An 11,167-nucleotide genomic window follows, 5' to 3' on the forward strand; every position below is an offset into this window, starting at 1 on the left:
TGTGTATGTGCTACCTTATCCTTTGCTAACGTGTGCAAATGGCTAAATTAATAGTAGGTTATTATATAAACAGAAAAAAAAAAGCGAAGTAAGATGACAATGTAATGGTAAGGGAAGCAGAAGCAAAGCACATCACAAAACGACGCGAATACACACACTAATATTTGTATATTTATAGATGATGAAACTAACCAACAGCGGCAACGAGATGACAACCAGAGCGAAGAGGGGTTGATTTTTTTTTAAAAAAAAGGAAGAAGGAAGAAGCGGAAGCGGAAGCCCAAAACCGGCAGCTATCGTTTCAATTAACTTTTCAGCAGGACCCTTCCTTTTATTTCTCCCTGCCTTCACTTTCTGCGTCACTTTGACCCTCCCCTCCCCTCCTCTCCTCTCCCAGATGTTGATGAATGCGATGAGAAAAATATGCGTTGGCGTGGTGTCCAATATTCCGCGTGTGCATAGAAAAATAAACATATGCATGCCTTAATGTTTCAAATATTCCCCCCCCCCGGTTACATATCTTCCTGCTTCCCAAAGGAGGTTATAACAACACTCAAAAAGTACGCCAAAATGAGCGTTGCAACACACAACACCGCCGCTCCACACAGCAGCGATCAAGGCCAAAACCAACGCAAAGAAATATGAAGTCGCAAAGGCAACAACCAACAGAAATAGTAAAAAAAAAAAAGAGAAAACATCAACATCAACATCAACATCCAATGTTGGAGGCAACAACAATAACAACACAGACAAGCACTCCATCTATTCATTGTATCGGGAGGACGAGGGGGAGAGAGGCACAAACTAACGTGAAAAACAGTAGAAAGGGGAAATAGGAAAAGAAAGGGGAAAATCAAGAGAAACCGCCTCAGAAGAAAAAACAAAAAATACAAAAAAGAACTGAAAGAAGACCCAAGTGTGCAGAGAAGGTAGCAATGAAAAAAAAAAAGAGTGAGCAGGAAGTCTCACATGCCCACCGTCTCATTCCCATCCTTCTTGTTTTGGTCCTCCCTCTTCCATTCTCTGATGTATGTATCCATATAATTCCCTTTGGCCTTAGAGGCGCTTAGCACTCAACGCCTCAGCCGCGGATAGTCTTTTGCTTCCCGTTCCTTCTGCAGTAAATCGTTCTCCTCAGCCGCAAGCCGCGAAGCGATGATTTGCTCCACCAGTGCATCAAACGCCTCTTTGAAATTATCACTTTGGTAGTCGAGCGACGTTTCGAGAGCGCGGATCCCTTGCAGTTGCTTTGGCATTGGAGGTATGGCGTTGTCACCGACAGCAAACTCTGGTAAGCTGGAGTGGTGCGAGAATATCAGGGAGTGGCCATCGGTGACACGCATTTTGAAGTTGTTGTCGTCGTCGAGTTCATCCTGATTGAGGGCGAAATTTTTGTACCACAGCAACAGCTCCTTCTCTGACCCTTTTACCTCAGGGTTGAAGACATAAATGATTCCATCTGCATTGGAAGCAATGGCCGGCCATCCCGCCTGGTGCTTGCTGCTACCACCGACGTCCCACAACTGAACAACGGCTTTCTTCAGGCCCGCCGCCTGCCTCCCCGATCGCCGGGTATCGTCAAGCGCAATCTCCACCTCGAGTACACGCAGTGGGTTGGTTTCATGATACTCCTTTGTAGGAGTGTCACGTGTGCCAGCAAGGAAGTTGGTGACAGTGGACTTCCCACTCTTGCTAGGCCCGAGCACAAGTATCTTTACCAAGTCGTCCGACATTAGGAAATATAAATAACTCTCGAGTGTATTGTAAAATGAAGTTTTGCTCGGGTGGAGGAGAGGGGGAGGAGGAATCACCTGGGATATTCTAACCAAGCTTCGCCTCGGCCCACGTTTAATTTGTTTTGGTCTCTATTGAATTCCTTTATTTGTAGGTACGTATGTGGGGGAGGTGTGGCGTTACCCTTCCCTCTTTCGCTTTCCCTTTTTACTCTGATTTTGTGCATTTTGGAAGGATGACGTTAAAGAGGTGAGTGGGAAAGAGGGGAAGAAGAGGTGGCATGATAAAGCGAGGGGGGTTCACCGGGGGTTGTCGAGGATGAGACTCCGCTAAAAGTCGCACGGAGGTCTGAAAACAAAGAAAAATCAAACATCCGTGGTGCCGCATCACATAGCGCTCAAAATATACACCAACAAAACTGTGCGAAGCTCAAAGAACCCCACCACTATACATTCATTTGACTTGAAGCAATACGGGAAAACGAGGTGAACAAACTAAGCCCAAAAATAGAGAGGGAAGAAAACAAAACAACGCAACCAGTAAACACCCCGCACATAGCTCACCAACTGGAGAATCAACTTGATAGACCTTAGGCTCGTACTGAACTAATACACTAAGCAACTACCTCCTCACTCCTTGGTGGCAAAGCTCTACCCGACCGCAAATTCTCAGGGGAGTTCTCGGAGTTGCGGTGCGCTTCCATCAGCCGCTCCAATAGCGAACCGGGCGTTAACGACTCTTTGTCGCTCATATAACGGAGGCTGTCACCGGCGTGAACATCTTGAGGACCCCACACGGCGTGGCGCTGGGAATCCAATCTCCGAACCAGAGATGCATAATAACTCGGCGGTGGGCCCCTTCCCAGTCGCGGGTTGACCTCTATCAAATCCTTATACAAGTCGTTTATGTATGACTCATGCAAAGAAGTCCTTGTTGGGTGTGTGCCCCGCCGCGGTATCGTACTGCAGCGGAGAAATTCTAACGCTGCGGGAAGCGATACGCAAAGAACCTCAATGAGATCTAGCGGCCCGCGGTTCACCTTCAGCACCTCCCAGGAAGAGAGCACGGCCCGTAGGGCCGGTGTCCATATGATGGCCGGAACCTCGGGAAGCTCACTGAAGCCCCGGTAGAAGAGCGACTGCTCGCTCACCAACCCCGTCGGGCTTTGCAGGAAGAAAAAACTATCTTCGATCCTTCGCCACGAATCCTCAACATCACCCAAGATCAAATAGTTAAATAGGTGGACGAATCCGCTCTGGGGGGATGCACCAAACCCATCCACAAGCATCGCCTCTGAGTCCATGAAAAGACGCTCAGGAAGCAAGACGTCGTAGCACAAGTGACCAGGGAATTCAGACGCACTTCCCCCCAGCCCCACTGCCGCGTCAACAAGCTCCTTGATGGTATCTAGTGGGTAGGAGGGATACATGGCACATAGCACGTTGGCGAACTCCATAACAGGCACGATACCCGAGGGCTTCGTCCACCCATTTCGCTTCAAGTCCAAGAAGCGGAAAATTGCCAACAACATCGAGGTATCCAGCTCCAGCATACGGATAAGGTTCTTGTTCACCTCCTTTCGTGTCACCAACCCGTACGCGCGAGTTAAGGGCCCACAAAACTTACTTCGGGAAACCTCATCAAAGGCATATGAAAGCTGCAATTGCCCCTTCTGAGCCTCCTCAAGCGACCCCACCCCACACTCCCCGCCCGATACAGAAGAACCACCCTCATCGCCGGATTGAAGAAAGTTGATGAAATAGTCCCGCGTAAAAGTATCCAACGGCTCCTCCATTCCCTGCTTGCGCCACTCCCACAGAAGGATGCAGACCTGGCGCTCCACAAAAATTGGATCGATACGCAATGCACGTACCGGATTGGCTGTACGGAGGTGCCCGGGTACGTGGGCACCGCACCCCATCCCTGGCACATGCAGGGGCGTGGACTGCAGGAACGTGGAAGCAGGGGCCTGGCAGCGCTCATCAGGCGGTCGAGAAGCAGCAACTGAGCGAATAGGCGAATGAGTCCTGGAGGGGGTTAGAGAGACAGCCACTGAGCGAATAGGCGAATGAACCCTGGAGGTGGTCGTCTCTGGCATGTCGTCCCTTTCCTTTCCAGTGTTATTGGGAGGTCGCACCGCTCTCAGTTTCAGTAATGTTTCTGCCTCCTTCTCCAACTGCCTGTTCCGAATATCAGCCCAATGCCGTTGGACTTCATTTCGGTTTGAAAACGATGCCATCACTACATTGCGGAGTGCCAAAAGGTCAAGTCGGTATTTTTCACATTTCCGCTTCTCAATGATAAAATCGTTCTTTATCTTCTGCGTTTCTACCGCAATTGCAACGTTGTAATCGCCAAGGATTGAAAGTCGAGTAGAGAGCGCAATGCTCTGCCTCGCGTACATACCGTTGAGCTCAAGAAGATCATGAGTTCGCTTCCTTAGTTGTTCCTGTTCTGCCACTAAGGCCTCCAACTCTTGTTGCAGGTCGTCCAACGCCTTCTCATTCATGGCGCGAGCAACGAGCCGTCGCACGTACTCCGCGTCACGTAGACCCTTGCCAATAATTGTTGAGCCGTCTAGGTGGAGTCCAGAAGCGTGGGTCAGCATCATTTGGTGTTCCAGTAGCATCTCAAGTTTCTTTTCCCTTTCGTGACAGGCGGCGATCTCTGCCTTCAGGTGGTCACGTTGTGTAGAAGACTCCTCTACTAGCTTCGCCATGTGTGCCTCCATCACACGCATCTTCTCATGGACGGCGGCCACTTCAGCCGCATCTGCTTCTCCCAACTCCCGTTGCCGTTGCTGGCTTTGCTGCCCCCAAACCTGGCATTCGCGGAGCTGCGCGTTCTCCTGCAAGAGCTCATCTACAAGTTCAAATACAAAGCCAAGTGTTTTACCCAAGACAGGACGATACATCCCAGCATTGGATGTGAAGAGCGCCAAGGCTGCACGGGCCAACTCCAACTTTGTCACAATGTCCCGGCGGTGGGCGTGTCCGGTTTGAGACATTGAGCCCGTAGGCCGCCGAGGAGGTACAGAAAGCTCACCCCCCTCACACGCACTCTCCATGTCAGCGCCCCACAGAGAACCATTCGCAATGGCAGGAAACCGTGCGGAACGACTACCTCCACCACCAGCAGTGGCCCCGCCCTCTGCCGAAGCAAAAGAATTCTTTTGAACATCACTGCGGCTGTCACCAGCCCTATCAGTCGAAAGCAACGCCGATGTTGTGTAATCGAACTCCCCCAGCCCATCCCACGGCTGCAAAACATGCTGCAATTGCTGAAGTAGCGAGGCCATCACACTTACGTAGCGTGCACTTCGGGCCATAGTAAAAGAAAAAAAACACGCAACAAAAAGGAGGAAAGGAAAAAGAGAGTGATATAATCCAACAAATAGGGCATCTATATATAAATATAACTGTAGGTTTGTCAGTCGGCTTACCACCACAAAATAAACAAGAAACAGAAGGCGCAATTTTGGACAAGCAAAAGAACGGTGCTACCTTCACATGCGACAAAACACTTGCATGTCCACAATGCACTGAATCGCCACGCACAAATATGTGCAACACTAATACACTACCTCACAACACGATAATCCCACTCCAGGGTACAAAACAGATGGATTCTGCCTCCACTGCCATTACCGCTTGTGGGATCCAACCCTAACGAACTCCCAAAACCTTACAGATTCATCGAAGCAGACACTGTGGAACGCCTAAGGTCTCACAACACCGACCAGCATTAAGTCTCTTTCCACAGTAACACCACGCCTCAATGAGAGCTACGGGCAGCACACACAACGGCGGTTGAGCATATACAGGGGGGTCAGCAGTACAAATGGGGAAGGGAAGGGAACGGAACGGAACGGAAACGATTCAACAGAGTGACTGCTTGCGCAGATCACCCAAACCTTAATACAACAAAACCTGCGGCACATACACACACAAAAAAAAAATCACCCATTATTTACTATCTCTCTTTCCTACCTGTTGCAGCCGCGACCGAAGAATAGTTAACAAAGTGGAATACACGAGAAAGTGAAGGGACACGAAGTTGACAATTAAAACACAAGACAGAAAGGCCAAGACTGAGAAAACAACGCGTGTCCCTACAACACCGGCGACGACTTCCACACCACACAAGGCACGGCAAGCAAAGCAAAACCCTCGTTCCATTAGCCCACGCATGCGTTTCACTTCCCTACCTGGCGATGGTCGAGTAGCACCCAAAGCTGTTTCACCCACCGCACGGTCGCCTCCTGCGCGGCATCCCCACTCAATGCCTCTATGGCCATAAGAAAACACCGTTCCACAGCATCCATCACCTGCCCTAACCTTTCAGCCGCATGCGAATTGTCAGCGACACGCTTCGCGAGGTCACCCTCCGGTACGTTGCCAACACATAACTGGTCCAGCACGGCGGCCTCAATAGTTTCGATGAAACATTCAGGAGTAACACCCATGACGGCAGATGGTCCCCCTACAGCAGCGGAGGGTCGAAAAACGCGCTGAAGTAACAGCAAACGGGAAACCACTAACGGAAGTGTAGCGAGGGCTGCACGTGACACTCCCTCAGGTGTCTCAAGCGCTTCCTCTGACGCGTTGTACCACATTGCCAACTGGTGAAGCTGTCCCTTAAGCACCATTGTACTTCTTCCCATAGCCCCTTGAGTGCTCGGCCCAAATGATATAGCCACACGAGGAACCTGGTGGAGGCAAACAGTCAAGTGCTCCCGCACCTCTTTGGTGAAGGGGTACACCAGTGTCACAGCAACCATCAGCCTTACAATAAGGCTGTCTGTGATCCGCCGCACGCTGTCAACTAGTGTGGGGGTCTGCGGATCGAACAAATAATAGTAATGAGACATGAAATGCACTGTTTGACTCTGCAGTTGACTTATGCCCGCAGCCTCTTGACCGCACGCTCCGTCCACACACATAGACACAGAATCAAGCAGCAGCACCGAAACGGATCTGAAAAATGGGCGCACAACCTTTTCGCTAATTTTCTTTAGATTTATTGTGACTTCAAGAAGTTTTCTTTGTCTCTCTGCGACCAGCTTCCGCGTACTCACAGCAGATTCGTCACAGCACGCTCCCCCCGCCCCGTCGCATCCTCCGCCAGATGATTGCCACATATCGTCTCGACCCCCAACGAATTCTCCCCTGTCTTCATCCTCCTCCCCCTCAGGCAACGAGGCAAGCATAACAGCAAAATCCATGCTGAGTTGTGTACAGGCGTTACTTATACATATATGGAGCATTTGCAGCGTGTTAACGTCAGAGGACACCGAAGGAAGTGGGGGTAGAGGCCACCTCATACTTGTTTCCGTAACACGTTGCATGAATCCTGCGAGGCACTGCAACGTGCAAGCTAGTACCGTCGAAAGGGTTTGGGGGTCACGTTGATACTCCATCACATCTCGCATCGCCAGCGTGGCATAACTACGTACGTCTAACACGTGCGCGATGGCAGGAACCTGGGGACGCTGGAGGTCTACCGAGAGGTTGGGGAGTGGTTTGTTACCTCCGCTTGGAATTATGGAATTCAACCTTGAAATGACGCCGTGCAACCGCTCGCGGTGCCGATCCATAATTTGAGCACCAAAGCGCTCGTTTACCTCGCGCGTCACATGTGAAAGCCACATGCACCTCAGTTGCTCAACACCGCTAGGGAGACAAGCTCCGGCGCCTCCACCACCGCTGGTATTCGGGCGACCATTACTTGATGCATCCAACCCCATAAGTTGATCCAGCAATTCCAATAACTCTACCACATCGTCCAAAAAGGTGACGAGCAGTGAACGGTAGCGCAATATGTCGCCCGCCATTGCGTAGAAAAAATTGGGGCGCTTTTGTATGGCCTGCAGCCGCTCCCGTAACTTATCCGTGACAAAGTGCCAGTAGTCCCCAAGCACAGACGTGGGGTTATCCACAGCACTGAGGTACGGAATTTGCGTGACGGGATCTGCTTTTTTCACAAGGACGCGCCACAACGCAATAACACTGCCCGTGTGCGTTGCCGTGGCCCTGAGGGCAGCCTGCAAATGAGATGCAAGAACTTCGCAAGTTCGTGAGCCAACGTAATCAAAATCGCTGGTGGTGGCGGTACACTCATCATTAATTTCATTAGCTATTACCTGGATATCCAGTTCTCGCATAAGTGTCTTCATAACCTCTCGTTTCTGCTCGGTCATAAAGCCACTTATCACACGCGAAGCACTTCCCAAGGCAACGAAGCATTGTAAGGCGGTAGTGACATTGGATGCATCCCGCGAGTCCGCACGCCGCAGCATATCTTGTGCTCTGGACCGAATGACTGTCGCTGACCTCTCAACAACATCCATGCGAGAACGCACCACGTCGATAGCCGCGATGTTTGCAGCCTGAAGAAGCTCCTCGACCTCCCGCATCGTTCGGGCAGCACGAACAATGTCATCGGGAAGCAAACCCTTCAGTCGCGTTGTAAGGTTGATAAACCTAATGACACTCCGCAACGTATTTAGGGTGACGTTCGTGTTCCGCAGCTTCGTAATGCTCCCTTTGATGAGATGGTAAGGTTCGTAAATGGTGTGCCTGAGCCTGCTGGCGGAGTGCATAAGCGTAGCAGCAGCCTGGCGGACGGCGGCAGCGTCTCTTTGTGCGCAACTCGCAGCGGTCACCTGCTGAAGCATATCCTCCACATTCTCCGTAAGGATGTTATGCATCTCCTCCCGCACCGCTGCTGAACAGGAGGTGAGGCGCGATTGCTCCGTCTTACAACTTGAAGCATGGATAGCGTAGCGTAAGTAACCCTCCTCGTCAAAGTCCGGGCTCATAAGAATGCTGTCTGTAAACATCGCTTGTACCCCACGAACTAACCCGTGAAAACAACAATGTTTCCAGTTTCATGCAAGGGCGGCGTGCCGCAGCCAAACAAAAGGACGGAAATGAAAGACAAGAGTAAAGACGAATAGCAATGGTAAAGACGGCACCGACAGGTATTAGACTGCAACCGCATCGGTGGGGAATAGTGGAACCACATTTAAAAAGCTGTATTCTTCCGTAGGAAAAGCACAAACAAACACTTTAACCGAGGGAAACATAAGTCAATTTTATGTTCGTAATCTTTTTTTTCTCACTCTTCACCCCTCCTCACAACCCCATTCCTCACTTCCTCACAGACGCACCCACGAATGCTTTCGACTCCAGTCGCAAGTAAACACTCACACGCGGGGCACTAATCTTGGAAGTAGACAAAAGCGTTTTGCCGCAATCCGAAAGACGGAAAAAAGAGACGTAACATGTCGTGCAGCAACTCACTACAGCCAGAACGGTTTCACACTGCAATACTAATCTGTAGTCCGCTACTTACCACCATCTTGCGACAACCGCTCATAAACCTTACGCACTTGCTCCTGCAGGGCATCGTTGCTACACTCACCGTCAGCGCCAAGGGCTGTAACGGCGTCTAACAGGAACCCCCTGCAATCGTCTCGAAGGGCGCCAGGGGTGCGCACCACAGATTTCAGCAACGGAAGCACGATCGCCACTTCTTCATCGGATCTGCAGCGACCCGCGTGAGCCAGGCCATATAAAATTCGGCTAGTGACTTGCATGCTGTGGGCATTATGAACATAGCGCCTCATTGGGGCTCCGCTGCATAGTGCATCCACTGCGGGGTCTACACCGGGTGAGACACATCGCAACCGCACGCAAGCAAGTAGAGTGAGAGCCAGATTGAGACCTTCTAGCACATTAACGGATGCATTAACTAGTGTCACTACAACTTCTTCGCAGCCCGATAAATAGAAATGAGCCAGTGACTGCACGACAATGGACGCAGCAAGGCCGTGCTCCTTGGTGACATTGCTTGTTGGAAAACTTGCGGCCAATGATGAGGATAGCACGCGCAATAGCCTCAAATGACGGTAGGAACTCAAATGGAAGGCTTTCAGAACGAAAGCCACATCGAGTGGGGTGAGCTGTGGGAGCAACTCCATGGAACGACGAGCCACACTATTGAGTAACCGGCGAGGACCCTTGCAGGTGGCTGAAACCACACGGCATACATCCAAGATAGTTGTCTTAACTTCGTTTGCGTCCGCATTCATATCGATATCATCGCACAACCGATGCTCCACCGCACCCAAAATACGCTGTGCCTCCTCCGGGAATGTTTCCGACAATATGAAGGCGCATTGACGAGCGTCCCTCAGCGGCACATCGGCAGCAGTAGCCACTACAGTTTCTGTGACGACTTTGACCAGCTGTGCGTCAGCCATCTGAATGCTACACAAAAGGCGAAGGATGTGAACCGCTTCACGAGCTATCAACTCTGGCGCAACCTCCCGCAACCGTGGGAGCAGAATGCCGACGATTTCCTTTGTCTGCGGGTGTTTCAACTTCGCCAGTGTGTAAAAGAACGATGCCATGGAGAACGCGTCAAGCATAAACGCATTCTTCGTGTGCTGGTTTATCAGCGCGTATGTAACAGGAAGGTCAACCGCGCCAAAATATGCAGCAAGGCGAAGCGCCCTCTGCGTGTGTGTAAAGTAAGGATCTTCATCTATAGAAAGAAGCGGAAGCGTGCGAAGGATCTGTGTGGCCTTACTACGCAACGCGGGATCAAACGTACATTGATGCCTCTGCTGCAGTGCAGTTAACTCAGTAAGTCTTTCCATCGCTAGCAACCCTGTGGGTGACAAGCGCCGTGCCTGCTGAGCCATCACAGTGTTACTATAACCCTGTTTGTGCACCTTCGAGCGCATTTTAAATGCGATGCCCCTCGCAACTTTCTCAAAAGGGTTACTCATCACGCCGCAGAAAATATGCACTCGTAGCTTAACCCGTCGGTGCAGCACAGGCGCTAGTGCCGTGACAAGGGTTGTAAGTAGGAAAGAGGGAAGAATGGATTGCGGTTGGTGTCTGGAACAGAAGCAGCAGAGAGTACAAAAGATATAAAAAGATCGAGATTGCAAAAAAACAGATGACACGGAACAAACATTCATACCTACGTGTAGACGGGCAGAGACCTTAAGGCTCCATCCAACGCCTCGAGTATCAGAAAGAGTGCGCACCCCCCCCCCGTACGACACGCCCAATAACAATGCATTACCCTGTCTGGCACGGGTGCTCAGTAACATCTCTCCCACTCAGCAGACACTGAAAGCAACTTCCCTCACCTATCATTCTTTCACATTCGTGGAACCCGCTCTACAACCTCATTGCCCCATATAGAAATTCCCCCTCCTTCTCACCTCACCAATTCCGTGCTTGATCAATACCTTGGAGACTATTCATGCCTGGAATAAAAGAAGAGAGATCGGAATGAACCAATTTCCGTAGCAGGTCATCAAAGGACTCCTCACAAACGACTAAACAGAAATTGAAGACTGACTTCAACTGCTGGTGGCCGCTCCTCCCTGGGACATGTAAGCACACACACACAC

At 50.7% G+C, this 11,167-nt stretch overlaps 5 protein-coding genes across 5 annotated transcripts in view; all 5 read right to left on the minus strand.

Moving 5' to 3' along the window:
* Nucleotides 1-1,073: 1,073 nt before the first annotated feature.
* Nucleotides 1,074-1,733, minus strand: TEOVI_000156800 (Rab-like 5, small G protein; the record flags this gene model as incomplete). Its single annotated transcript, XM_067224775.1, has 1 exon — nucleotides 1,074-1,733. The coding sequence occupies one exon, from the start codon at nucleotides 1,731-1,733 to the stop codon at nucleotides 1,074-1,076; it is 660 nt and encodes a 219-aa protein (XP_067080876.1).
* Nucleotides 1,734-2,347: 614 nt separating this feature from the next.
* Nucleotides 2,348-5,062, minus strand: TEOVI_000156900 (uncharacterized protein; the record flags this gene model as incomplete). Its single annotated transcript, XM_067224776.1, has 1 exon — nucleotides 2,348-5,062. One exon carries the CDS (start codon nucleotides 5,060-5,062, stop codon nucleotides 2,348-2,350), a length of 2,715 nt encoding a protein of 904 aa, XP_067080877.1.
* Nucleotides 5,063-5,929: 867 nt separating this feature from the next.
* TEOVI_000157000 (Golgi transport complex subunit 5, putative) lies at nucleotides 5,930-8,575 on the minus strand (the record flags this gene model as incomplete). Its single annotated transcript, XM_067224777.1, has 1 exon — nucleotides 5,930-8,575. One exon carries the CDS (start codon nucleotides 8,573-8,575, stop codon nucleotides 5,930-5,932), a length of 2,646 nt encoding a protein of 881 aa, XP_067080878.1.
* A 507-nt stretch (nucleotides 8,576-9,082) lies between these two features.
* On the minus strand, nucleotides 9,083-10,531 carry TEOVI_000157100 (mitochondrial RNA binding protein; the record flags this gene model as incomplete). Its single annotated transcript, XM_067224778.1, has 1 exon — nucleotides 9,083-10,531. One exon carries the CDS (start codon nucleotides 10,529-10,531, stop codon nucleotides 9,083-9,085), a length of 1,449 nt encoding a protein of 482 aa, XP_067080879.1.
* A 445-nt stretch (nucleotides 10,532-10,976) lies between these two features.
* Nucleotides 10,977-11,167, minus strand: part of TEOVI_000157200 (NADH dehydrogenase subunit NI8M, putative) — a gene marked incomplete at both ends in the record, with an annotated part of 696 nt that continues 505 nt past the window's right edge. The window contains one exon of the mRNA XM_067224779.1: nucleotides 10,977-11,165. Coding sequence (XP_067080880.1) covers nucleotides 10,977-11,165 — 189 coding nt within the window. The remainder of the gene's footprint in view (nucleotides 11,166-11,167) is intronic.

This window comes from Trypanosoma equiperdum (assembly GCF_001457755.1).
Source record: "Trypanosoma equiperdum strain OVI genome assembly, contig: ctg_387, whole genome shotgun sequence".
Classification (NCBI taxonomy): domain Eukaryota; phylum Euglenozoa; class Kinetoplastea; order Trypanosomatida; family Trypanosomatidae; genus Trypanosoma; species Trypanosoma equiperdum.